The sequence below is a fragment of the Fusarium oxysporum genome, chromosome 5 (assembly GCF_000149955.1).
Source record: "Fusarium oxysporum f. sp. lycopersici 4287 chromosome 5, whole genome shotgun sequence".
NCBI lineage: Eukaryota > Fungi > Ascomycota > Sordariomycetes > Hypocreales > Nectriaceae > Fusarium > Fusarium oxysporum.
Window position 1 is genome coordinate 4,470,527 of NC_030990.1, and position 26,847 is coordinate 4,497,373.

The 26,847-nt window shown below is 41.2% G+C and overlaps 9 protein-coding genes across 10 annotated transcripts in view; 4 read left to right on the forward strand and 5 right to left on the reverse strand.

Moving 5' to 3' along the window:
- Positions 1-523, forward strand: part of FOXG_02511 (uncharacterized protein) — a gene marked incomplete at both ends in the record, with an annotated part of 2,117 nt that extends 1,594 nt beyond the window's left edge. Inside the window, one exon of the mRNA XM_018379968.1 lies at positions 13-523. Coding sequence (XP_018236114.1) covers positions 13-523 — 511 coding nt within the window. The remainder of the gene's footprint in view (positions 1-12) is intronic.
- Positions 524-570: 47 nt separating this feature from the next.
- Positions 571-2,140, reverse strand: FOXG_18330 (uncharacterized protein; the record flags this gene model as incomplete). Its single annotated transcript, XM_018398399.1, has 1 exon — positions 571-2,140. Exon 1 carries the CDS (start codon positions 2,029-2,031, stop codon positions 571-573), a length of 1,461 nt encoding a protein of 486 aa, XP_018236115.1. The 5' UTR covers positions 2,032-2,140.
- Positions 2,141-2,151: 11 nt separating this feature from the next.
- FOXG_02513 (uncharacterized protein) lies at positions 2,152-3,595 on the reverse strand. The gene is made up of 4 exons (XM_018379969.1): positions 2,989-3,595; positions 2,850-2,938; positions 2,634-2,802; positions 2,152-2,584 (listed from the first exon to the last, which is right to left on the reverse strand). Exons 2-4 carry the CDS (start codon positions 2,912-2,914, stop codon positions 2,153-2,155), a joined length of 666 nt encoding a protein of 221 aa, XP_018236116.1. The 5' UTR covers positions 2,915-2,938; positions 2,989-3,595; the 3' UTR covers position 2,152.
- Positions 3,596-4,207: 612 nt separating this feature from the next.
- On the reverse strand, positions 4,208-5,045 carry FOXG_02514 (uncharacterized protein; the record flags this gene model as incomplete). The annotated part of the gene is made up of 2 exons (XM_018379970.1): positions 4,208-4,537; positions 4,590-5,045. 2 exons carry the CDS (start codon positions 5,043-5,045, stop codon positions 4,208-4,210), a joined length of 786 nt encoding a protein of 261 aa, XP_018236117.1.
- A 595-nt stretch (positions 5,046-5,640) lies between these two features.
- FOXG_18331 (uncharacterized protein) lies at positions 5,641-6,468 on the forward strand (the record flags this gene model as incomplete). Its single annotated transcript, XM_018398400.1, has 2 exons — positions 5,641-5,865; positions 5,914-6,468. The coding sequence occupies 2 exons, from the start codon at positions 5,641-5,643 to the stop codon at positions 6,466-6,468; spliced, it is 780 nt and encodes a 259-aa protein (XP_018236118.1).
- Positions 6,469-7,242: 774 nt separating this feature from the next.
- On the forward strand, positions 7,243-7,886 carry FOXG_18332 (uncharacterized protein; the record flags this gene model as incomplete). Its single annotated transcript, XM_018398401.1, has 2 exons — positions 7,243-7,291; positions 7,492-7,886. The coding sequence occupies 2 exons, from the start codon at positions 7,243-7,245 to the stop codon at positions 7,884-7,886; spliced, it is 444 nt and encodes a 147-aa protein (XP_018236119.1).
- Positions 7,887-8,520: 634 nt separating this feature from the next.
- On the reverse strand, positions 8,521-9,506 carry FOXG_02515 (uncharacterized protein; the record flags this gene model as incomplete). The annotated part of the gene is made up of 2 exons (XM_018379971.1): positions 8,521-9,297; positions 9,348-9,506. The coding sequence occupies 2 exons, from the start codon at positions 9,504-9,506 to the stop codon at positions 8,521-8,523; spliced, it is 936 nt and encodes a 311-aa protein (XP_018236120.1).
- A 6,879-nt stretch (positions 9,507-16,385) lies between these two features.
- FOXG_18333 (uncharacterized protein) lies at positions 16,386-17,574 on the forward strand (the record flags this gene model as incomplete). Its single annotated transcript, XM_018398402.1, has 2 exons — positions 16,386-17,460; positions 17,495-17,574. The coding sequence occupies 2 exons, from the start codon at positions 16,386-16,388 to the stop codon at positions 17,572-17,574; spliced, it is 1,155 nt and encodes a 384-aa protein (XP_018236121.1).
- A 4,722-nt stretch (positions 17,575-22,296) lies between these two features.
- FOXG_18334 (uncharacterized protein) lies at positions 22,297-23,541 on the reverse strand. 2 transcript variants are annotated; one of them, XM_018398404.1, is made up of 3 exons: positions 23,250-23,541; positions 22,988-23,197; positions 22,297-22,918 (listed from the first exon to the last, which is right to left on the reverse strand). In XM_018398404.1, the coding sequence occupies exons 2-3, from the start codon at positions 23,109-23,111 to the stop codon at positions 22,605-22,607; spliced, it is 438 nt and encodes a 145-aa protein (XP_018236123.1). In that variant the 5' UTR covers positions 23,112-23,197; positions 23,250-23,541; the 3' UTR covers positions 22,297-22,604. The 2 variants fall into 2 exon arrangements, with proteins under 2 accessions (XP_018236123.1, XP_018236122.1); XM_018398403.1 differs by having other exon boundaries at positions 22,988-23,541.
- Positions 23,542-26,847: the final 3,306 nt, after the last annotated feature.

The window sequence follows — 26,847 nt, forward strand, 5'->3', positions numbered from 1 at the left end:
TCTCATTCGTAGATTGATCCTCTGGATGAGTGGCTTGCCATCAAAGTCGGCGTCACGCGCTCAGGCGATCCCAAAAACCCCAACTCCCCAGCCTCGCAAGGCGGCTCCCTACAACGGCAACGGTCTTCCCGGTCTGACCCTCACACGCGATCAGGCTATCCGAGCCATCACGACCGAGAGCGCTCGCTTCCTTCGCGCTGATGCCTATATCGGATCACTTGAAGTTGGAAAGCTTGCAGATGCTATTATTCTAAAGGCCAATTACTTTGAAGTCCCTGAGCAGCATATCGCTAGACAGAAGACGCTTTTGACGATGGTTGGTGGTGAGGTTGTATATATCGCGGATGAGGTTGATTTCAAGAATGGTGTTAAACCTAAGTTTAAGAATGATGATGATGTTGGTAGGATGATTAAGAGGAGGAGTGTTGGGGGGATTCAGGGGAGAAATTTGTCGGAGAAGGGGAAGAGATCTGTGCAGCGTTTGCAGACTCGAGGGGCTTGTGTGCATTCTAATCATCACTGAAAGCAAACAAGGCCCGCTTGATAGGTTACGCTTCTCTTTGTCCATTTTCACATTAATCCTCTAAACCCATCCTCAATCCTTGACCACTGCCGCGGTGTGAAGAAACCAGATAACCAATAATTACCATCAAGATCTCTAGTGTGAATATTGACAAAGTTCCTCATTGTAATACCTGGATTGAGCGATGAAGCATAGTGATGAACTGGCCTTCCAGCACGGTTCTTCCGCTGGTTATCTTTACCAGCTTGAATCACCGCTGGTCCAAAGTCCGCAGCTGTAAAGAGATCGACCTTGAGCCTATTGTTGGTAACCAGAAGTTGGCTACCTGGTGCAGCGAAGATTGGCGCTCTTGTTTTGCCGTCATCCCAACGTTCGCGAAAGAGCTGAAGGATGCCTATCAAGTTCGACTCATCCAGCTGTTGCAACAAGCCTCGGCGGCTCGCGAGAGCTTGCTTTCCCAATGGTCCGTGAAGGTCACTTGGTGCGATATTGACGAAGGACCCTAGGATCATGTTCTGAACGTAAACGCCATCAGAATTTTGGAGTTGAGATAATCGGGTGCGTGCGTCGATCGGAGTTGTCATGCTGATTGGACGGGGTGCTTTAGATAAATCGACCCGGGCGCGGGTGAGCCAGGCCAAGATAGCATCACTTGGACTGAGCCATGGATCATCCTGGTCTGAGTGCTCTCCCTTAATATCCTCTAGCGCTTGTTGATGGAGTTTGTCTACCACGTCTTTCGGCAGGCAGATGATGCGGCTTTCAACGATCGGCTTAGTGAGTATGATCCAGAGCATACGGACGACGAAGAATATGAACGCTATACCAGAGAGAATTCGGGCTTCACTAGCTGCATACTGTGGTCCGGCTTGAGAGATAGCTCCAAGGTTGTATAGGACATCATCCTTGGCGCCGATGATATTTGGGACACGTTCTTTGTGACCAGCGAGTACTGCTGACCACGCTTGAACCAAATGAGAGAATGCAACTGCGTCAAAAATAACATGTGGCCACGTAACAGTAACAAGTGTCGCGTCTTGAAATGTGATAATATGAAGGCCTATTATGGGGACATCTCGACTGGTATAATCTTTCAGCGATGCCGGTGCACCAGGTGATATACCAAAGTCCCGAGGCCCCGATGCTCCTGGAAAGGTTGACGGTCGACTAGTCGCATTTGGCAATAGCTTTGCTGCATTGTGACCTTCGATGCTGATATCGTAATGTTGATGCGAGTAAGACACGGCGGGTTGTTCATTTGTGTAAGTAGTCGGGACATGAACTTCGAGAGCTCCTCGTTTGTTATGCCCATTTCTCAATCTTCCACCAAGTTTCTTCCAATCGCCAATGGTAAGTAATTCCGATAGCGATTTGTGAAGTTTGTTAGCGTCCAAGACGTCGCTGAAGCGCATAGTCCAGGCCATCACGAGGAATTTGAGGATGGACACATTGTCTATCATGTGCGTGGGGTACAGAATGTCGTCTGACGGTGAGTTTGAAGAAGCCATATTTTCAGATGAATTGAATGATGATAATGTACTAAAATGAAGATATATACACTGCGAAAGACTGGCGAGATATTTTACTAGTCGCGCTCACCAAGATCCGAATCTCACGTAAGCGCAGCCCTCACAACAACCCTCTCAACGCAACATTCCTAGATCTTTCCGAATCCAGCATTTCCAGGAACCTTGCTCCGCGCAGTAGTAGCCTGCGTAGACCTCGCAATAGGCAGTCCCTTAAACTCCGACAAAAAGCCAGTATCCTTCCTGTTGAAAGCACCAGACGAAATGAAGATATTACCCTGGCAAACGCGACCGAGGTACTGCTGAGTAGCGCTAGCAGCGGCGTTATCAGGGCAACTGTTAAGTTGGCCCTTGAAGTCGGGGACGACGACTTGCTTGACGTTCTGGAAGACATTTCCTTCAAAAAGACCCTTGCCGGCGGTGTCGCCTTCGATGGCGTGGCCGTTGATGTCGCGCCAGACGTTGTTGACGGCGTGGAGGAAGGTGGTGGCTGAGAGGGCTGGGCCACGGCCTGCTGTGTGCTCGATGAGGTTGTCTATGTAGTATCAGTATAGCCCATGTGTTGGTGCTAAGTGAAGACTTACTCTGAAGGGTGATTTGATCACCCTGGCCGACCATCTCGATGGTCCAGTAGTGGTAACCGTCGCAGCCAGCGGACCACTGTGTGCGGCCATCGATGTGATTGTTGGAGAGTGTGATGCCAGTGCTCTTGTCGCGGCCAAAAACGTAGTGCTGACGACCAAGCAGAGATGTCTAGGAATGTTAGCAATCCTTCGGGCCATCTGGATAGCTGGGCTTACGGTGCAGTGATCAACCCAGATCTTGCTGGTGCCGGAGAAGGTGAAGGCATCACCGCCCCAGACATATTGAGGGTTCAAGTTCGTGACATCTATCACAACATTAGTCATCAAGCATATAAACGGCCAGCAGTGTACTCACGGATGTTCTGAACAATAATGTTCTTGACATTAACAAACCGCAATCCCTTGCCCTTGATAATACCCTTATTCCCAACACCAATAATCGTCTTATCAGAAGCGACGTTGATCCCACTCGTTCCAGCCTTGCTGTACGTAACATCAACCTTGGGGTTGTTACCGCACCAGTTCCCAGCAGCGTTGATAGCCAATTGACATCCCGCCCCAGTCTTCCACGGCGCACATCCCTTCTCTTTAACAGTACCCTCTGATCCGATGAAGTCGTACGTTCGGTCAAGTACAATAACGCGGGGCGCCTTGTCGGTGAGATATGTTACCAGCTCTTGAATGTTCTTGGGCGTAACTGCTGCAGCGGAACCACCGCCCGTGACACCTTGGGCGAAACCTTGTGCTGAACCGGAGACTTTTTGGGCGGTCACGGAAGTAAGGAGCGCTGTGAGCGCGCTGAGGCAGAGGGGTGAACTTCATGACGGCGAGTCGGTGATAAGGTTGAATCCTGCAAGCCAAGAGATCGGCTGGAGAACCAGTCTCGTCTTAAGTGAAACAATCATCTGAACAATAGTCTCAAAGTAAAGGGATGCGCGGATTCGTCGGAATGTTCCTCGGAGAAATTGCCCTATGCGAAGTTATCTAGCTCCTTGTTTCAGTTAAGTCTAAAGCACGGTTGCAGTGGAGAATATTATTTCCGTCAGTGACAAGCCAGTGTAGCCTTCCTTATACGACCCTTAATTTCGTTAGCTTCGTTACAACGGTCGCGACTATCGTATAAATGCCAGTGACATTTATTCTAGCTATTGTGTAGGGCGATTGTTTATTGGAGGATACAGATCTAGTCATTCCATCTTGTATCAAAAGGGAAAAGTGATATGCGGCGGAGCTGAAACAACGATGTTTCCAGATCGTATCGTAACCAGTCCGGACATCAGATGAGAAAGTGGATTAGTGATTGAAACGGAACATTCCGTGGGCTCGGGGAATTGACAAGATGCCGGAGATGGTTATCGAAATGAGAATCAGTGAGATAAAAGTATGATATCCTCGTATGGGGGAATTGCTACCGGTAGCTTGAAGAATGAAGTTCAGGTAGATAACATGGGTCAAAGAACATTCTGATAGCTATTCTCTCCGACAAAATCGGGGAATACGATTTTTGTAACTGCATAGACGTTCAATATTCATAACCTGTCCCTAATCTGGCCCTTCCAAAAATCGACTTTCATTCATCGCAGAGCAATTTGCCCAAACAGCTTAGCCGTCTCTTCAGGAATGCTCACAAAAGGGAAATGACCTGATGGTAGCTTCTCTACCTTGTCAAAACCTCCAGCCTGGATAAGCATCTCCTGTAACTCTGGAGGAACAGTCTGATCTTTCTCGCAAAGAACATATGTTTTTGGAATCGTGACGTCAGAGTTGATAAACTCAGATACGTCGCTGAGACTCTTTTGGCTTTGACTTCCTAGGACAAGTTTCCAAGCTTCATCTTGTTTGTCGGGGGAAAGATCGCTGAAGAAGAGAGGCTTTGCGGCTTCTGTCATGTGAAAGATTCCATCCTGAGTTAAATTATGTCAGCGGAGGTATATGCAGGGTAGGTGGTTGACATACCTCGTGCTCGAAATATGGCATTGGTGGTGCTGGCTCCGTGTCGCCTCTGGCATTCTTCCCTCTCTGAGCATATGCAAATCCGGCTACCGCGACATAACCTTTGATACCGCCAGAAAGACCTTTCGCTTGACGCTCCTCAACCGTATGCCCTTCAATGGCGAGCAATCCGGGGAGGCTTCCATAGCTATGTCCATAAATGACAACCTCAGACCCTTTCTCGAACTCTGAAGCTAGGCGGTCGTGGATTTCTTTAACGTCATCGAGAAGACCTTTGTTAGCCAAATCTTTGAACTCGGGGCTTGCAGGATCTTTGGAAGTGAGGTTTTTAGTGACTGTCAATCTTGGGATGATGACAGTGAACCCATCTTGCTCCAGAATGTTAGCGACGGATTGGTAGACTTCGGGGCTGCAGAAGCCACCAGGGACGATGACAACTGCGGGTTTGCTCTCTCCCATTTTGTAGATTTAGTAAGATGGAGATGGGATAATGGGAGTTTTCGAATAGCTGGATATTGTGTGAGCGCTCAGGGATGGCTTTATATGGTTGCGTAAGCGCTAAACGGGATTCCGCTTGTAAGCTGATGTGTACCAGATCCAGTATAGCTCTACGGCCATCGCTTACAACTTGGCACAGTTGTATTCTGTAAGACTTTAGCTAGCCAACCCAGCTTACTCATATGATAAGATCCTCAAGTCCAAGTGGCTGCAATAATCCTGCCAGCGTTACATCTCAATTGTTCTCAGTCTACCATTCACATACCTATACGCACACTCGCGCAATCGTACAGCGCCCAACCTCAACATGACAGCCAGGCAAGATGCCGACAATCTGGCCTAGGACCAGAGCGATGAGCGCTGGGAAAAAGCCATAAAACACGTCCGAGCTTCAGCTACGTGTCGTAAAGTCGAAGCTTTCGCCAGCCGAACTTTCGGAAAACAAGCGACTTTGGTTACTCCGTTGATCATTGGCGGCTTCAATGTCGTCTACCCTTTCAAAGTCGAAGGCCTAACATTTCAAGTTCTCGTCCGGCTACCTTGTCCCGATCAGGCGATGTTTCCGGAAGAGAAGACGATGTTAGAGGTCGCAACAGCAGCCTGCATCAAACAGCAAACTCAACTTCTCATCCCCGAAATCTTTCATCATGGTGTCGATGATGAGATCGGGCCGTACATGATTATCAAGGATCTTGGCACCCGGCGTGGGATGAGTCATGCCTTGGAGGCTCCCCGTGACGACCCAAACGACACGCCCATCTTGAACCCCAAAATCTCAGAAGTATTTTTCAGGAATCTTTAATTGAAGATAGCGGAATGCGTCTTGCAGCTTGCCCGGCCTACGTTCCCGCGTATTGGTGCTCTGATCGAGTCGAGTCCAGGCACATATGAAGTATTGGAGCGGCCTATCACCCTCAACATGAATAACGTGTTCCAGCTCTCCAACATCCCTCCTCCAATATTTCCATCAGAAGGGACCACCTACAGTGCCGCTGACGAGTGGTACGCTGTACTAGCTGAGATGCAAATGGCAACTCTCGTATTTCAACATAATGACATGATATCATCAGAAGGCGACTACAGAACGAAATACATCGCTCGGAAATTATTTCAAAGACTTCCTAAGCAGAATCGACTCACAAAATTTGGATTCTGTGACGATGACTGGTCCGCCTCTTCCGAACAGTCTAATGCAACATTGCCGTCACCAGACAACTCCGGTTCATTCCGTCTTTGGTCAGATGACTTCAGACCAGTGAATGTACTCGTAAACAATGAGAACGATGTCCTCGGTGCAATAGATTGGGAGTTCGCCTACGTCGGTCCATCACAATTCATACTGGATCCACCTTGGTGGTTACTACTAGAGGTTCCCGAGATGTGAAATAATGGCATTGAAGCCTGGGCAATTACCTATGAGCGATGGCTTGAGACCTGGCTCTCCACTATGGAAGAGGTCGGAAAAGGGAATAGCTCTAGCTTATGGCTTTCAGCGTATATGAGAGAGTTGGGCCACTGGTCGATTTTGGCTGAATTATGCTGCCTGAAAGAGCTGGTCCTTTGACGCTATCTATTGAAAATATTTAGACGAAAGATTCTTTGGCAAGAGAGTAAAAGATATGCCTATAGAGGAGTTATGGAAGACCAGAGTACAACTGCTAACCGAGGATGAGCGAGAAGCGATGGAGGCACTGGTAAAGAAAAAAGTGGAAGAATCCAAGGAGCGCATTCTGATAAGCTGGGAGGCTGAAAAAGCAAGACAGCACCTATCTTCCTTTTTAGTTACAGAATGCAATATCTTTATTTCTGCTGTATCAGTTATTTGCAAAAACCTACTGCCCTAGGTAGTCAGATCTTATAGAAACTACGCAATTGCTTGGTGCTGACCGTTCCTAGTTCTTATAGAGGGGCCCATGTTTATGCCTCGACATGGACTCACTACGGTTCATACTACTAAACAACTTGCGACGGGGCTATGGAGCAGTGTCTGCATCTTTTCTCTATAAGGAATCTTTGAGCTATATATAAAAAATCCCAGGAAGCATAAGCGAGCTACCTGTGCATATAGCTCGGTTGTCAGTTGTTGAGGAAACACGGTGCCTTGATTATCACTGCTGCCCGATGGTGATAGTACGGACACGGCGCTGAAGAAAGTCAAATGGAAGCCATTGGATTTTGCATGTGTTTCTCAGTGTGGGGCTTGCTGGGTTCGCTGCCTAAATATCTAAGACGTCGAACCAACTCAGTCCTTCTCCAAATCACACCATACCTCATTATTCTGTGCACCAAGCCGACGTTGGTGAATTGCACATAATTGCCCTTCCTCCTTATCATTACGGACGCAAGTGGGTATATCTATATAGCCTTTTTTTTTTTAAAGAAGGTACCTCAATACTGACATACACAGCGCTAAACATCGACGAGTCTCGGGCCCCGGAGACTCTGTTCCTTGATATATCTGTGCAAAGAGTCCTCGGCGGGACAGGACCTGACCCCGTTGAGCCTTGGGCAACCTCGTACGTGGATGCCGTACGCGACGGAAGGCTCGGAGATGCGATCTGGGCACGCTATCACATTTTTGGAAACGTTGTAGATGGCAAACTTGAGGATGGATCAACGGTACTCGACAGTATTGAAGAGGAGGCAATGAGGTACAAAAAGCTTGCTTCTAAAGAGTGGGCTGATGCAGTGGTACTCTACAAACAGACAAGTAGTGCCGATACCCATCCTGAGGTTATCGAAGTTATCTTTCGGGTTGATAAGAAGGATGTCAGTCAGATACAGGTCTCGGAAAGCGGCTAGGTCTCTCACAGTCTTATCTTCACGTAAATTGAGTCAATTCAAAGCTGAAAGAGCGATATGCAGCTCATCATCGAGAAGATAAGATGCCGAGCTATTCTCCAGAAAGGTAGAATCCAACTTCGTTAGCCCTGTGACTCGGCACAAAGAAGCCGAATCAACAGGGATCAAATTGACCGACCAACGGACAATAAATGAGTCAACCGCACCCAAATTGTTGACATAGTTGTGGTCCGATAACTTAAGATCAGAACACCTTATTATCCATGCCTTATGGCTATTATTGCATTTGACAAATAAGAGAGCATTCATATCGTACTGGTAACTCTCAACTTCGACGTCTCACTGAATGCAAACTAGTAGACAAGTGATCAGGAGTAAACATTTATTTTACGGTGCAAAGAATAATTCGTCGATGAGAAAGGGTCTTGACATTAATCTAACTACAGGTTTACACAGTGCAATCCACGCCATGACATCGAATACCAATCGCTGGGCTTCAACATCGCCTCCCTAGAACACCTTATGTGTTTCATTAAGCTTGGGGCTCGCCGGACATATGGATGGGCTGCTTGAAAATGCTAGTCACCTGTCCTCAATTGCGCCAGGGGACAAGGGCTTCGTTCGACTCACATCATTAGTGGCGACACTGACAGCCTGAGCAACGAAGAGCATAACGACTTGGATCGTTAACAGCGCCAGCGGGCTCCTGGATATAGCATCCGAACTCCTTATTGCAATTACGACATTTCGTGGTATTCTCCAATAGCTCAAGGACGGACCTGATTTTGGCGACAGTGAGGTTTTTGTGTCGTTGCTGAACATTTCTAGCCTGTTTGTATGAATTCTGTAGAACTCTAGCAGCGCTTAAGTCTTCCAGGAGGGGCTGGATTCTTTTACCATAGGCCTCAAGTATGTCAATGGCGAGATTGTGTTCAAGTTCGAGAGTTCGAAGGACTTGCGACGAGGTGAGTTCCCCGATGTACTTAGCCGTAGCCTTGGCGATGAGCGAGCGGAGGTCCGCGTCTCTGGTTGTGGTAGACATCTCCTCAATGATCTTGGGAAGGATCAAAAAGTCCAAGTCGTCCTGAAGAATGGTGTAGATCTTTGAAGTCGAATGCTTGGCCAACTTTTCGATGTTGTAATAGTCGGCGATTGCGTTGACGCGAAGGTGGGAGAGGATCTTTTCGGCAGTCTTGTCTTCAATCTTCTGTGACGCTGGAGAATCTTTGGACATATTGTCGTCCTCGCTATCGATCTCGCCTTCCTCGCTCTTTTCATCGCCGTCTTTAACCTGGACAGGCTTCTCGGTTTCGGGTGCGAGCTTGTAGTCTCCGGTGTAGAGGAAAGTGACCATGCTCTGAACGGTCGCGACATCGAATTCGTTGACTGTGACCACCTTTGATGTTGTTTCCTGTTTAAATAGTCAGCGAGAAACTAGTGGATGAGGTTCCAGGCACGTACCTCAAAGCCGCTGTGAAGCGCAGCGCTGATGACAGGCGACTGAGGGCAAACGATCACCTGGTGAAGCTTGAACTCGCGATCCTTGCAAATGAGAGTGAAGTCGCTGAACTCTCCGGATTCCACCAAGTGCAGGAGAAAGGAATGAGGTTGGGGTGCCATCGCGAAGAGTCCCCTGTTCAATCAATCAGGCTCGGTGGTGTGGTGTGAAGATGCGAAGAGAGTGAGAAGGTGTTGACATTTGGGAAAAGAGGAAAACAAAGAAGGGCCACGGTGGTCAATGATGTCATAATGGTGCAGCAGGCTTCTCTCACAATTGTTTGGTTGCAAATTGTTTGATGTTTGCCGGTAGTTTGCAGTGCCAAACACTGCCGTAGGTCCCAAGTTTAAATGCCATTCCAAACGCCCAGTCACTTTCTCATATTGCCAACTACTGTATAATTGATTGATACAAGACAGAAAATTGTGTTACGTGCTGATTTTGGAATTGATTGGCAATCACCAGAGAGTTCTCGAAAGGTGTGCCGTCTCATCCAGACACGGTGGACTTACAGCAGACTGGCCGCTATGACAAATCGCCTTTGTGTTACACCACACACCGACTTGCAATCACATGTATCAGCAGCCCACAGCTTGGCCTTGTAGCGAGGAATTGTTTCTCTGACTAAGTATTAGGAGCCTCAACCATCTTTATATATCAAAGTTACTTCCTCCCTGTTATTCATATCAACATAAAAAGGGGGGCCATCAAAATAGTTAATCATCATACCACTTTCGCTCTTCGAAAACCAGATCACAAATTCGTTCAAGGGAGAAAGGTCAACTGAATAACCGCTGTCTTGCCAAATACAATCATCTGCGAAGCAAACCGGACTCTTTTACCCATTGATGGTTTGGTACACAACAGAAGAAGCTTTGCCGGCCTCGTTGAAGAATGGGATTCCATGCATGGGTGCGTCTGGATTAGTGCTATCCGCTACCGTACCAAGACTCCCGTCTCGAGGAAGGGTATAAGTCTGGCCAAGCTTGATATCAGAGATGGGTGTGAATACGGAGAACTTGGCTGGTGGTAAGTTAACACCCCCATCGTGTGAAAAGAGGAGTTGCGTAGATTCTTACATTTGCGGCTGAAACTGTCCCGACTAGCAGCAATTCCATAGTCATCAGTCCACTAAATTTCAATCTCACTACTTATTTCTAGGCAATTCTGGTTAGTTTGTCATTCCAAAAGGAATACTTTAGGTTTACCATGAGCTGAAGCGATGACGTTATAGCATTTCTTTTCGAAAACAGTTACTGCGCAACTGAAGCGGAGTCTATAGCCATTTCGCTGGGGTTCGCGAATTTGAGGACCGTTGGTCTTAATATAAAGAGTGTACTTAGTTATTCTAAAAAGTGAAAATAAATAAGTTAGATTAGTTAGGGTTGTTTTTGTATGCTGAGCAAGCTTTGGTAAATGTTCTAGTAAATTATAAGGAATAACTTAATTATTTATATATTTACTACTAGCTAGATATTAATAATATATTAATATTTAACTAATTTATTAAATTTATTATATATTATATCCTATAATTTATTTAATTTTTTTTATATTACTAATACTAATATTATAACTTTAGGTCTCTAAGTTTAAGTAATTAAACTTATTTCTTTTTTTTTTTAAGTTTATAAATTAGCCTTAAAAGGCATATCTAAGCATCTCTAAAGTCTAATATAATTTAAATATTTATTACCCCTTAGTAGGTAAAGCTTTATTAAGTTAATATTATTATAGTTAGCTGCCTTAATTGCAGCCTAAACCTAGCTGTATATAACCCAGCTAGAAAGCCTTGCTCTTCAGCTGGCCCTAATCTTCTTCCTGCAACTTACTTTAAAGGTCTTTTGCTAACCCCTGCATATACTATGCTTAAATTATCTACTGCGCTTCCACAGTAAATAATCTAATCCGACTTCCCCTATACCTTCTGATTACAACCGCTAACAGCATCACAGCTGCCCTATCGCGATGCTCCGAAGAAGCCTGCGGCCACCTAGGCCTAATGAGCCCTACCTAACGGAAGACCACAATGTGATCCGAATGATTAAAAGAGCTCTCTCGAGCGCTGAGCAGAGCAATCGCGATAAGCTTTATGCGATGGCTGCTGAAATCGGAGTAGCCTGGATAGTTGAAGATGATATTGGCCGAAATATTTAAATTATAATATATATAATAAGCATGTAAACCATCTAAGTATATAAACCACTTTTCCTGCACTATATAGGTAGATATTATTATAAAAATATAATAAATTAATTAATTAATTAAAACTACTTATTATATTCTTCCCTAGATATTTTAATTACTACCTAATATATTCTTATATTATATCTAGGCTTATTATATACTTTATAGCACTTAACCCTTAGTCTAACTAACTTTCTTTAACTACTACTTCTTAATAATTTTATAACTACCTATATATTAATATCTATTTAATTAATTATCTGCTTTATTTTATTTACTATTATTATTCCTCCCTTCTATAGTTAGGTTTTTTTTGCCTTTTAGTACTGGCTTAGTATCTTATTTGCCTTTTAAATATTATCTAGCCTAGCTATTAATAAGGTAATCTTATATATATATTTCTTTATTAACTTCTCTAGAGACTTTATAGCTTTAATAACTAACTTTAGAGAGCTATTATAATATCTTCTAATTTATTATTTAAGGTATTTAGACTAAGAGCTAGCCTTAAGTATAGTCTTTGGTATCTTTAAGACCTAAGGGGTTAAAGGGTTAATAACCTCTTTAGCAGGTATTAAAGTCTATAGCTATATATTAAGCTTTAAGATGTGACGAATATGGTTTCAAACAGGGAAACTAGTCCGTACTAGGTTTATGTTTGCAGATAGCATAGGGCGTTAATACTAAGCAAGTTAGTTATCACGTCTCTTAATAATCAAGTAATGCATATTAAGCTTATTAATGTAAAGAAGTCTTATTAATAGCTAGTAAGCTAAGTTCTATCTAGTGCTAAATAAATATATATATATATACTAGGTGGCTTACGGTAAGTCGAGCCTGGCTTACGGTAAGTCGTAAGTCCATATCATAAGCCAAGTCGCAAGGCTTACAGAATGTTCTAGGTTAAAGTGTAAGTCCTTATATAATTAGTAAGAATAAAGTAGGGTATATGTAATATAAGCGCTTTTACCTATTAGGTTATAACACGATCTCCCTCCCTTTGTTAGTCTTATCCTTAAGACCTATATATCTGCTTTCTTTTTACATTATCCTAGTACATACTAACTTAGACTTATAATCATCTATTAAATTTGCTAACACTATATTAGAGTCTAAGGCTACTTATAATTATTAAGTATAAGCAGTTTTAATTAAAAATACTAGTTTCCTTATTATGCTATGCAGTTATTATAAGCCCTAAGGCCTTAAATGCTAGGCCAAGGAAGGTCATTCTAAATGCACTTAGTATACTTGCTGCAGCCATAAATATAATAGTAAGGGTATCTTAATACTTAAAGGTTTATTCCCTTATAGTCTGATTTCTGTGTATTAGGCTGATCTTATAGCCGATTATTTTGCTGCAGAGAAGCGTCGTTTAGAGTATAAGGAGGAGGTTACTAAGACTAAGTTATTATAATTATAGCAGCAAGTAAATAAGCGTTTAAGTTATCTAATGCAACTTTATTATTAGAAAAGACAGTTATAGAAGCATAGTAATAAAATGCTTTATTATAATATTAAGACTATAGATAATCTTAAAGCTTTAGATAATATAAAGTCTTTTACTGCTATTAAAGCCTAGCTATCTAGGGCTTCTAATGTTATTAATTAGGGCAAGGTTTTTTCTACTAGTATTATTAATAGAAGTTCCTTAATAGTTATTAGGCATTAGTAAGATATTTTAGTAATTCCTATATGTTTTTGCCTTCTAGGTAGTTTTTCTATTTAATTAGGTATATAGTTTATCTGTTAATTTTATCTATATCTCTAATAGCCTCTGCCTTATAGACTTCTAGTCCTGTAATTTATTATAGTTTATTACCGGTTTTAATATATATTATATCTGCTGCTAACTCTAGCATTAAGATATAATATACCAGGTAATATTAAATTATTAGGGGTAAGTTTAGTTTATAGATATCCTTCTTTTTCTTTTATTTAATTTTAACCACTCTAAGATATTTATAGTCTAACTTATGGCTTAGTTAGTCTGTTTTAATGTTTTTAGTAGATAGATAAACCATATCCCCCTCCGAGAAGGTTAGTCCCTTTAACCTCTTGGGGTTATAATATTATTGTATCCGTTTTCTAATGTATTTAAGTTCTGTTTTTATTTCCTTATATAGGTTTTTTAACTTATTACTTTTAATTATAGCAGCTAGGTTAATTAATTTAGGTTTTTATGCTTTATAATAAGCATCTAGTATAAATCTAAAGTTTATATCTAATAGTATAAGCTTTATATTTTTATTATAGGCAGTATTATAGGCTAGTTAGGTATATAGCAGCTTTTTAACCTAATTATCCTGTTTATAGTTAATATAATACTATAGGTATTATTCTAATACTTAGTTTATTTATTCTGTTTATCTATCTATTTAGGGTCTAAATATTATCGAGAGTCAGTAATTTAGTCCTAAATATAATATAAGTACTTACTAAAATTTTAATGCAAAGATAGGTCCTTTATCTAATAGGATTTCCCTTAGCAGTCCTTTTTCTCTTACTACCCTATTATAAAAGATATAGGCTATTATTTCTGTATCTATTGCCTCTCTATAGGGTAAGTAGATTAAAAATTTTATAAGTCTATCTATAATAACTATAATACTATTATAGAGGATTCTAGTTAAGGGTTCTTCTAATAACGGTAATTTAGTTATAAAGTCTATTATAATTAAACTTTATAGTTATTCTATTACTTCTAATAGTTGCAGTTCTCTATATGGTTTATGCTATTATGCCTTTATCCTTATATATAGGTTATATTATTTAACTATTTTTTCTATTTCTTTTCTCTGAATCTTATATCCTTATTATAGTAGTTATCTAAGAGTTTTATTAACTCCTTAATATCTATGTGTAACGGTTGCACAAGCCGTTAAACCACAGGGCAAAAGATCGGGCCATAATCGCTATGCAAGCAATCATGGGTGTGCTACAGCTGCCTTATAGAAGCCTTACAGCGCTGTTACGGGCACGAATCGTAACACGATGCTCCCTCTTCAGGGGCTTTCGTCCTCGAAGCCCGCTGAAGCCGGCCGCCACAGGGGGAACCAAGCCCTGTGCGGTGCAGCTGCCAACCTCCCAAGGCGTACCCCGCAGTGCCCCTCTGCGTTACGTAGGCACCCTTGTGAGCAGCTATACCAAAGGCTGCAAGGGGGAATCGAACCCTTGACCTTCGGGCCACCCGCTAACAGCGATTATCGTGTAACGGTTGCACAAGCCGTTAAACCACAGGGCAAAAGATCGGGCCATAATCGCTATGCAAGCAATCATGGGTGTGCTACAGCTGCCTTATAGAAGCCTTACAGCGCTGTTACGGGCACGAATCGTAACACTATGTAGTAGGTATAAGTAGAATTTGCAAAGAAAGTTATATATTTTATCTTTTAGGATCTCCTTTATTAGTGCTATTTATATCTATCCTAATATTTGCATTAGTTATATAAATTAGTATTCTTCTTTCTAGTTCTTCTCTAGGAGTTATTCCTTAGTCTTAGGTGCGCTAGTATTATAGTCTAGTTATCTGCTAATTGTATCTGCTCTTTTATTATCTAAGCCTTTTTTATAAATAATTATAAAATTAAATTTATATAAGTATTTAGCATAGTATAGTTATTATTAATTAAGTTCTTATATTATAATAAAGTATAAAATATTCTAATAGTCAGTATAGACTTTAATTTAGTATATACTTCCTATAAGGTAGTATCTAAATTCCTTAAAACAGTTAATAATTACTAGGAATTCTTTATTATAGATAGGGTAATTAAGTTCTAGTCTATATAACTTATGTAAGTAAAACGCAATAGGGTATAACTTGCCTTAATTATCTTATTAACCTATTTATCCTCCTAGTGCAAAGTCTAATAAGTCGGTCTCTAGTTCTATTTCCTTATTAGGGTTAAATATAACTAGTATAAGTTTACTAAGGATAGCTTATTATAGTTATTTAAATACATCCTAAGCTTCTAGTAATTAAATAAACTTTTGCTCCTTCTTAGTTAATTCTATAAGAGGGTTTATAATTTTACTAAAGTCTTTAATAAATTATTAGTAGTAGTTAGCAAAGCCTAAGAAGCTTTATACTTCCTTAACTATAGTAAGTCTTAGCTAATCTGCTACTGCTAAGATTTTCTTTTATTTTATTCTAATTTTGCCTAGGGTAATAATATATCCTAGGAAGTTTACTTCTTTTATATAAAAGTGACTTTTCTCTAGTTTAACTAGTAGGTTAGCATCTTATAGGGCTTTTAAGACCTTATAGATATATTCCTTATGTTTTTTTTTATTATCTAAGAAGATTAGGATATTATCTAGGTAGTATATGTTACGACCCTAGCGGTTACATCACGTGTACCTCATTATTTTTCTCCAATCACAGGAACGGACCCACCACCTCACATTGGACCGACCTTCCAATACTTTCGGTCCAAAGATAAGATAAGGACCGACGACTCTCGTTCAACGGTCCTACAGACCGATGCATAAACAATATCGGTCCTGAGGGGACCGACGCCAGCACACTATCGGTCCTCACGAAGACCTCTAGTATATATACACTCCTTTAGCAGTAGATAGAACTTAGCTCACCAGCTATCAATAAAACTTCTTTACATTGATCAAGCCTAACACGCATTGAATCTACCATTAAGAGACGTGACACTTCGACAAGCTCAGCATCACGCCCTACGCCATCTGCCAACAATAAACCTAGCACGGCTTAGTTTATCCACAGTTGGGAACCAACCGTCACACGTTGATAGCTCTTGTTCAGACCGTACCGCGTAACGCTGAGCAATACAAACGCAATGTCTGCGAACGTCAACCCCGTCCAACAGCAGAACGCAGCTGCCAACCTTCAGGGTCACCAGCCTGCAGCACCTGCTAACCCTGCACCGGTCAATCGCCCGCCAACCGATCAGAACATGGACGACGCAGACGACTCTTCCCAGAGTTCCGACGACTCGGAGGTCGAACGACTTCGCGAGCAGCTCGGGAACGTCACCAATGAGATGAACGAAATGCGACAGATGCTGGAAGAATTCACCGCTCTGCAGCACCAGCAGAATCAGAGCAACAACAACACCCAGCAGGAGATGTACAACCTGGCCTCGGCAGCCAACAATGGGAGAGACCCAGGAGAAGTCCTCAAGCCTAGCCCGCCTGAGTACTTCGACGGAACCCCGAGCAAGCTACCCACGTTCCTTACTCAAAGCCGAGCCTTCATCACGTACTATCCGAATCAGTTTCGCAACGATTCCGCCAAAGTAATGTACATGGCAGGAAGACTCATCAAAACTGCAGCCCAATGGTTTCAACCCATCATGAATGACTACATGACAAACCCACCTTACAAACTACAACCACGAACCGCTTTACTCTTCGGAGAAAACGGACGTCACGAGATGGAAGAAGCACTCAAAATGGCGTTCGGAACCATTGACGAAAAAGGCCAAGCAGAAAGGAAAATCAAAACACTTAAGCAAACCGGATCAGCATCTACCCTAGGAGTTGAGTTTTTGCAACTCGCAAGCAAGCTACCCTGGGACCAAGACGTATTGATGTCATTTTTCTTCGACGCACTCAAAGAACAAGTCCAACAAGAATTATGGGAGAAAGATCGACCCAGGACATTGGTCGAATACATCAATATGGCAGTCAAAATCGATGACCGACAATTCGCATGGAGAACTCGTAACTCACGAGGAAACAAGGGACGACAAGACAATAAACCTAGATACCATGCCAACCAAGGGAGAACTCGACAAACTGACACGTCCTACGGCACCGAAGCAGGACCAATGGCTATAGGAATGACTAAACGAGACAAGTCCAAAGTCACTTGCTACAACTGTGGCAAGAAAGGACACTACGAACGAGAATGTAAGAACCCCGTCAAAACTAACCAAAAATACAGACCTGTTCCAGAAGGTAAGAAAATCAACATGGTCAAGAAAAACGAAGAACCTCAGATGGCAATCAAAACCATCAACATGACTCGAAAAGACGGATACGATATGACACAAGCAAAGTACATCAACAACTTCGATCCAACCCTCGATGTACACGACCCGTTCCTTAGCAAAGAAGAAACCCTCGAAAAATACTATTCCAAACTGGAACCAGAACAACGACCTGTTCTAGGACATACGGCCCCAACCACAGAAGTTCTCTATTCACGAAGCAAGGAAGAAAAAAGAGAGAAAAGAAACAACCGCGAACAGAAGAAACGGCAACAGGCCAAAAAAGACAAAACAATTGAGTTAGAATGGGTACCAGTACCCGAGCACAACCAACAACCCACCAAAGGAAAATCCATTTTTATGGTCAGAAAGGGAAAGGAAATTGCCCCTAAAACGGACAATGAACCTAGTACCAAGGAGGTCAACCAGGAAATCGACAACATTCCTGTCAAAGTCACCTCACGACGACCAAACCGACATACCAATGATCCCAATTACTTGGAATCCTGCAGAGTTCAAAGGGAGTCCGACGCCAGGAAACTCAGGAATAAGAACGAGAAAACAATCTGGAACACCCCTATCGTACCACAATACGATGAATTCAACCAACGTTTCTGGACCAACAAACACCAGAAATATACGGAACTCGCCAGGGAACGAGCCATCACGGAACAAGATGACGACATCTACATCCGAGCGTACACAAAAGAAATGTTGGAAGACCCTACAACTCCAGAAGAACGTATGCAAGCGGAAAAGGACCTAAGGAGGTACCCTAATCACCCGAACCACAAGCAGATATCATGGGTATCATGCACACGACACTACTGCTCGAGACACCAGCAAGATAAGATAGCAAACGATTGCTTCCCAGTACAAGTTCCGGAACATCAAGAACAGAAACCCTACCTGATAATCGACACAGTTGGGTACCGAGTTACAAAGAAATACAGGGGATCTCAAGTAGCAAAACTAGAAGCTCACACAGAAACACGAGAACGAGCTCTAGCACATATTCAAAATTCTAGACACGTCTCTCAGTGGAGACAACGGGTACAGCAGGAAGTCGAGATCGCCGAAGACGAAACACTCGACCAAGAACTCAGTCAAATCAATCAGGACATCACCCGATGGGAAGGAGAACTATCCCAAGATGAACAAGATATCCTTCGACAGCTAGACAAGCAACAGTTGCAAGAACGATTGATACAAACTGAAGAAGAAAAAGGAAGACCCCTCACTGAAGGAGAAAAAGCAGACATCATCCTAGACCACGAGGTAGGAAAGATGGAAGCTGCTTATCAACAAAAATTAGCCACCCAGAACGAATGTCCCGACGACATCAACTGCACCAAGAGCGAATGCAGCATGGATCACCCATGGGGAAAAGGCACGCGCCATCTGTAACGGAGCGACAGATAGGCGAGAAATCAGAGGCTAAACTACCTAAGAAAGCTCTGAGAATGGCAACGAAAGGACGCCAACGAACCTGCCTAGAACTAAAAGTCAGAATCAAGGGCAAGTGGCTAAGTGCACTTGTAGATAGCGGAGCCGACATGAACTTCATTTCCCCTACAACGGTTAATGAACTAAGGCTACCATGGAAGGACAAGAACGACCCATATACAGTACATGACGGACAAGGAGAAACCTATCTTTACGAAAACGGAAATATCACCAGAGAGATTGATCACCTCAAGGTATTCGTTAACGGAAAAAACCAAGGTATCGACTTCGACATCATCCCAGTATGGAGATACGATCTAGTACTCGGATACCCATGGCTATTACGCTACAACCCACAATTCAACTGGAGAACTGGCCAGGTGGACTGCGAAGACCACCCTTCAGATGATGAAAGCGATTCAGGCTACGACACGAGATCTCGAACTTCGACTGAAGAGAGCAGCGAAGACAGGAGCGGCAAAGTACCGCCCATTCCAAAAGGAACACGACACAAGTACCACAAAGGCAAGGTTAAATGCATCAGACGAACGATAGCATCTCTCAAAGGACAGTTCAAACAACTGGACCAAGACATCAAGCAAATGAAACAGATTGCCGCGAAGGAATCTGACGAACGACTCAAGAACATACCACCGGAGTATCGTATCTATGAGAAATTGTTTCAAGAGGAACTAGACACAAAGTTACCCCAACACACGGACTACGATATTGAAATCGTACTAAAGGATGGAAAGAACCCGAAATTCTTCCCCATCTATAATCTATCTCAAGATGAGCTAGGAACGCTCAGAGAATGGATAAACGACATGATACGGAAAGGATACATTAGACCATCAAAATCCTCAGCAGGATTCCCGGTCATGTTCGTACCAAAACCCAATTCGAACAAACTACGACTTGTAGTGGATTACCGACAACTTAACGAAATCACGGAAAAGGACAGAACACCGTTACCACTCATCACCGAACTCAAGGACCGTCTATTCGGCAAAAAATGGTTTACCGCCCTCGATCTCAAATCTGCTTACAATCTCATTCGAATCAAAGAAGGCGACGAATGGAAAACAGCCTTTCGAACGAAATACGGACTATTCGAATACTTGGTTATGCCTTTTGGATTAACCAACGCACCCGCAGTATTCCAACGCATGATCACGAACGTACTTCGAGAATACCTTGACATCTTTGTAGTCTGCTACCTAGACGATATCCTCATCTTCTCTGACACAGAAGAAGAGCACACAGAACACGTCCACAAGGTTTTGAAAGCACTGCAAGACGCCAACATGCTCGTCGAACCCACCAAAAGTCACTTTCATCAGTCTCAAGTAACGTACTTAGGACATGAAATCTCGCACAACGAAATCAGGATGGACAGACGAAAGATAGCAGCAGTCGCTGAATGGAAAGTCCCAACATCGGTAAAAGAAACCCAATCCTTCTTAGGATTCGCCAACTACTACCGACGATTCATCAAAGACTTCAGTAAAACCGCTATCCCACTCACGGAAATCACCAAAAAGGATAAACAATTCCAATGGAACGACAAGGCACAAGAAGCTTTCGAGAAGCTTAAATCAGCCATCACAAGCGAACCCGTCCTTGTTATGTTTGACCCCGACCGGCAAGTTGAACTCGAGACCGATGCTTCCGACTTCGCCTTGGGAGGACAAATAGGACAACGAGACGACAACGGTGTACTACACCCTATTGCTTTCTACTCTCATAAGATGCACGGAGCAGAACTCAACTACCCCATCTATGACAAAGAATTCCTAGCTATCGTCAACTGCTTTAAGGAATTCAGGCACTACCTCAGAGGAAGCAAACACCCAGTGAAAGTGTTCACCGATCACAAAAACATAGCTTACTTTGCAACGACGCAAGAGCTAAACCGACGACAATTACGCTACGCCGAATACCTATGTGAATTCGACTTCACCATAGCGCACTGTAAAGGAACAGACAATGGACGCGCAGACGCCATTAGTCGACGACCAGACTTTGACACTGGAACTGTCAAGACCAAGGAACAACTCTTGGAAACCAACTCTAAGGGAGAATATCAGTTCACACAACCTGTCAAAACCATCGCCTTAACCCGCAAAGGAATAACAGAAGAAGAGAAACAACGCTACATCGGATTCAAGAAGTACATCTCGATGCAACAACTAAAAGAACACCATCGAGACATGCACGAGAAACCCGAAGAAGCCAGCGCAAGCCATCTTTCTTGGTATTTCGGATCAGGAAGAGATGAACGAATCAGACAAATCATGGACAAATGCCCAACCTGCAAACAAAAACCACAGGGATGGAGATACCCGATACAATCCCTCACAGACCAAGATGAACAAGAAAGAGTGGAACAAGAATTTATCTACGAAATCCACGCACACCCATTACATGGACACCAAGGAGTCACGAAAACAATGAAACGACTTCAAGAACTAGGCTACCGCCATTTCAAAAAGGGACAAGTTGAAAAAGTCATAAAACAATGCGATTTGTGTGCAAAAACAAAGGCGCAAAGACACAAACCCTATGGACAACTACAGCCCTTACCAGTAGCACAACGACCTTGGGACTCGATCACAATGGACTTCATAACCAAACTACCTTTGTCAGAAGAACCCTCAACCGGAATCTTCTATGACAGTATCATGGTTATTGTTGACCGACTCACAAAGTTCTCTTACTACCTACCCTACAGAGAAGCAACAGACGCAGAAGAACTTTCTTATGTTTTTTACAGACACATTGTTAGCATACACGGGTTACCTACGGAAATCCTTTCGGATAGAGGACCTACGTTTGCAGCAACATTTTGGCAATCACTTATGGCACGACTTGGACTGAACCACCGACTCACGACAGCGTTTCGACCGCAAGTCGATGGACAAACCGAACGAATGAACCAAGTACTTGAACAGTACTTACGGTGTTACATCAACTACGAACAGAACGATTGGGTTGAGAAACTACCAATAGCCCAACTAGCCTACAACACCGCCTACAACGAAAGTACGAAGCTTACACCAGCCTACGCAAATTTCGGTTTCACACCAAACGCATACCACAATGCACGACCAGAGAAGTCAATCAATCCAGCCGCCATTATCAAAAGCGAAGACATGCAGGATCTACATGAATATCTGAAGACAGAACTCGAATTTGTTAGAAAACGCATGAAAAATTACTATGACCCAAAACGGTTGAAGGGACCAACCTTTTCGGAGGGAGACATGGTCTACCTAGCCACAAAAAACATCAAAACAGACCGACCAAGTCACAAATTGGACTACAAATTCATCGGACCTTACAAGGTACTACAAAAAATCTCAGAAAACAACTACAAACTGGACCTACCACCGAAAGTTAGGCTCCATCCGATCTTTCACGTTTCATTACTCGAATCAGCAGCGGACACAATACAAGTCAAAACAGGCAACGAACCACGAGAAATCTCAGGACCAGAAGTCTATGAAGCAGAGGCTATCAGGGACACCCGCAAAATAAACGGTCAAAGAGAATACTTGATAAAATGGAAAAACTACCCAGAAAATGAAAATACATGGGAACCACCAAAACACCTCGTTAATGCCCAGCGACTTCTGAAGGATTTTCATCAACGGGCTCGAAAAAAGGAACGTCGCCCAAAATAGAATTCCAATCGATCATGTCCACGGCACCCAGGGACTGAGCATTAGAAATCACCACGGACTCGTCCTGGAGCTCACCAGACTCCTCCTGGGATTGCATCCCACGAGCAAACAACTCATCACCCTTCTTCTTCAACAAACGCTTCTGACTGCGAATACGAGCCAATTTCGCCATAGCAGCTTCAAGAGCCTTTTCAGCTTGCTCTTCCTCCTTCTCCAACTTAACGCGAGCTTTCATGTTCTTTTCCACTATTCGAAGAAAAGAACGTCAGAACAACATCAGAAACAGAAAACAAAAAAAAAAAAAACGGAACATACAGTAGGAAGCAACACCCGAACCATCGCACACCACCTTGGCCTCAGTACAATTCTGGCACCGATGAGATTGATCGCCTTTGACCTGACAAGAAAGGCCCTTGCGGAAACAACGGGAACACGGCATGATCTCGTCACCAAACCTGACAATGTACTCAGAAAGTTTGACGGCCTCTAACGTTTTCGGATGAGGTTTGCTTTTGGAAACACGACCTGACATTTTGTCAGCATTGAAAATAAAAAAACAAGACTAGGTTTGACTCACGACCAACGGATGGAAGAAACGACGGTTATGCAGGTCTTGAGGACAAGACCCAACGGAGGGGAGAGATCGTGTTACGACCCTAGCGGTTACATCACGTGTACCTCATTATTTTTCTCCAATCACAGGAACGGACCCACCACCTCACATTGGACCGACCTTCCAATACTTTCGGTCCAAAGATAAGATAAGGACCGACGACTCTCGTTCAACGGTCCTACAGACCGATGCATAAACAATATCGGTCCTGAGGGGACCGACGCCAGCACACTATCGGTCCTCACGAAGACCTCTAGTATATATACACTCCTTTAGCAGTAGATAGAACTTAGCTCACCAGCTATCAATAAAACTTCTTTACATTGATCAAGCCTAACACGCATTGAATCTACCATTAAGAGACGTGACACTTCGACAAGCTCAGCATCACGCCCTACGCCATCTGCCAACAATAAACCTAGCACGGCTTAGTTTATCCACAGTTGGGAACCAACCGTCACAGTATACTATAAAGATATCTAAGTACTATTAAAGTATATTATTAATTATCTGCTAAAACATTATAGGTATATTAGTAAGTCTAAATAGCATTACTAAATATTTAAAGAGTCTAAACTTAGTTCTAAATGCTATCTTCTATTTATCTCCTTCTTTAATGCAGATTAGGTTATAAGCTCCCTTAAGGTCTAAAGCAGTAAAGATCTATTTACCTTATAGGCAGTCCTTAAGTTCTATAATAAGCAGAAGTAGGGTCTTATCCTTAATTATAAGGGTATTTAGCTTCCTATAGTTTATAATAAGTTATAGTTTCCTATTCTTCTTAGGAATAAATATTACTAGGAATCCTACTAATAAAGTAAATATCCTAATATTTCCTTTTGCTAATTCTATTTCTAGGTATTCTTTTAAGGTAATAAGTTCTTTTTTATTAAGGTTATAAATCTTCTAGAATAGCAAATTATCTATTTTAAGCTATATTTTATAGTCCTAGCGATTATACTATAGTACCTTTATTTTAAGTTCTTCCTTAAATAGTTTCTTATAGATATAGTATTCTTTAGGGATATTCTTAAGTTTATCTTATTATTTCTTTTCCTTAACGTTCTTTTATACTTTTAGCTGCTTATTTAGGTTATATAGTTAGGTTCTAAGGAAACCTAAGATCTAGTAGTTTTATTATTTCTTGCCTTTTATATACTTATATTATGCTCCTATTAGAGGTAGTAAATTCTTTATTTTATACTTTCCCTTGCTATCCTCTTTAATTAGGGTTTAAGATCTCTTATTATTTATTATAATTATTTTATTATTACTATTAGGGTTATTAAAAAAGGTAACCTAGCTAGTCCTCTAGTTAATATATAGGTTCTTTGCTTATAGCTAATTTATACCGAGGAGGATATTAATTTCCCTATTTAGGGGAAGGATATTAAAGTTTATTCCTTAATTCTTTCCTTAGATAAAGACCTTAAGGTAATTAATCTCTTAATCTATAATTCTATTATTATAATTAAAGAATTGCCCTTCTGTATTATATAGTAAGTATAGGTCTTATTTCTTTCTCTATAGTAGTTTTAGCTATATAACTATTTTTAGGTTAATAAAGTTACTTTTGGCTTTATAATTAATCTAAGCATTTAGCTATATTCCCTTAATCTAAACCTTTAGTATTAGGCGTTTTAGTATTAGGTCTTTATATAATCCTAGAGTATTTATTAAATCGAGTTATTCTTATTCCTGCTCTTTGCTTATCTAATACTCTATTACAGATAGTATATAACTTTTCCTAATATATCTTAGTATATCTATTTATAGTTACTATTATTATACCCTTCTCTGTTAGGGCAGTTATTAATAAATTCTTTATTAAATAGCTATTACTAGAAATATTCCTTTAATTCTGCATCTTATTTATCTAGTATAATTCCTTATCTGGATTATTTATTATTAATTAGGGCCTACTTAAATCCTTCCTTAAGGTTAATAGGTTTAAAGATATATTCTTTTTCTAGTAATAATTCGTTACTATCTGTATCTTCTGTAGTTATAATTTTATTATATTATTAGAGATCTATAGGGTTATTATATAGGTAAAGTCTATTATCTTCCTATTATCCTTATAATTCTTTAGTAGTATCTAAGCTTATATTATTAGTTAATAGCCACTTTATTAGGTAATTAATCTGTTTAATACCGGTTTATTCTTAGTACTGCTTTATAATCCCTTCCTTTTTATTAGCATACTTCCCTTAAGTTGCCTTTTTAAATTCTCTTTTGGCTTCTTTAATTAGCTGCTAAAAGTACTTAATTCCCTCTAGTAGTTCCTTTGTCTTATAGATTTATTAGTAGTATACTAGGTTGAATTATAGTATGGTTACTCTAAGATTTTTATGCTAGTAGTATACTAAATATCTATATGTTTCCTATTTATAGTATAGGTTATTATTAGGTATACTAGGTATTACTACTAGGAAATAGTTATTATCTGCCTTATTCTATTAATAGTGCTTATACTAATAGTATTTATATAATACCTATAAAATATCTTTATAATTTAGGTTAGCAGGTAATATCCTAATATTATTATTCCTATTAAACTTTTATTCCTGGTATAGTAGATTTATAGTATTATATTAGTAGTAGGCTCTAATATATATCTCTTTAACTCTTTTTATATTTTTATATTCCTTAGCTCCCTAAATATACCTATCTTTAGGTAATAAGTATATTCTTTTTCTGACTTTATCGTATAGTAGTTTATAGGATTATTTTTACTTATTCTTAATTTATTTATCTTCCTTGCAGAGGTATTATGCTGTTAGTTGCGCTATACCTCCTCTGTATCTTATGCTTTAGAAGTATTACTTATAGTAGGTATAGGTCCTGGTTTCTGCCTCTTATTCTTATCTAATAGCTTTCTCTTTCTTTTAAAGTGTTATTATAGCAAATCTAGGTGCTTTATACTTTATAATATGTCCCTTTTTGGTATTTACTGCAATAGTTAATCCGTCTTATTAAATAGTTATTTTTATAGGGATATTATCTACTGCTTTAGATAGTTAGGCTTATTTGTTTTCCTTAGGTAGAGTTATTTTTCCTTCCCTAAGGACTCTAAGAGTCTAAGGTTCTCTAAGGTATTTTCTTTCTTTATTTTCCTATTATCTTCTGTTTTCTTCCTTGTAATACTTAGGATCTAGTTATTTCTCCTTTTTATACTGCTTCCTTCTTTCTTTTATTTCTTCCTTTATATTATATCTCTGTTATGCTTATTATAAGTCCTTATAGCGTTTTTTGGCTTTGGCTTGTTTTTCTATGTCTTCCTCTGCTTGCTTTTCTTTTACTTCCCTAAGGCATTCTCCTAGGTAGTAGTAGAGTTCTGCATTATATCCCGATTTATATATGCCTAATATTTATATGCATATAGCTATTTAAGGGTCCTGTTATTTAATTAGTCCTAGGGTCTACTTACCTTAGTTTAGGTCCCTGGCTCTTCTAGGTTTTAGGCAGCTATATACTATATATCTAAACTAGTTGCAGTTATAATATTTATATCTAGATATATCTTATTAGTAATAGTTATTACCTAGCTAGATAGCTCTAA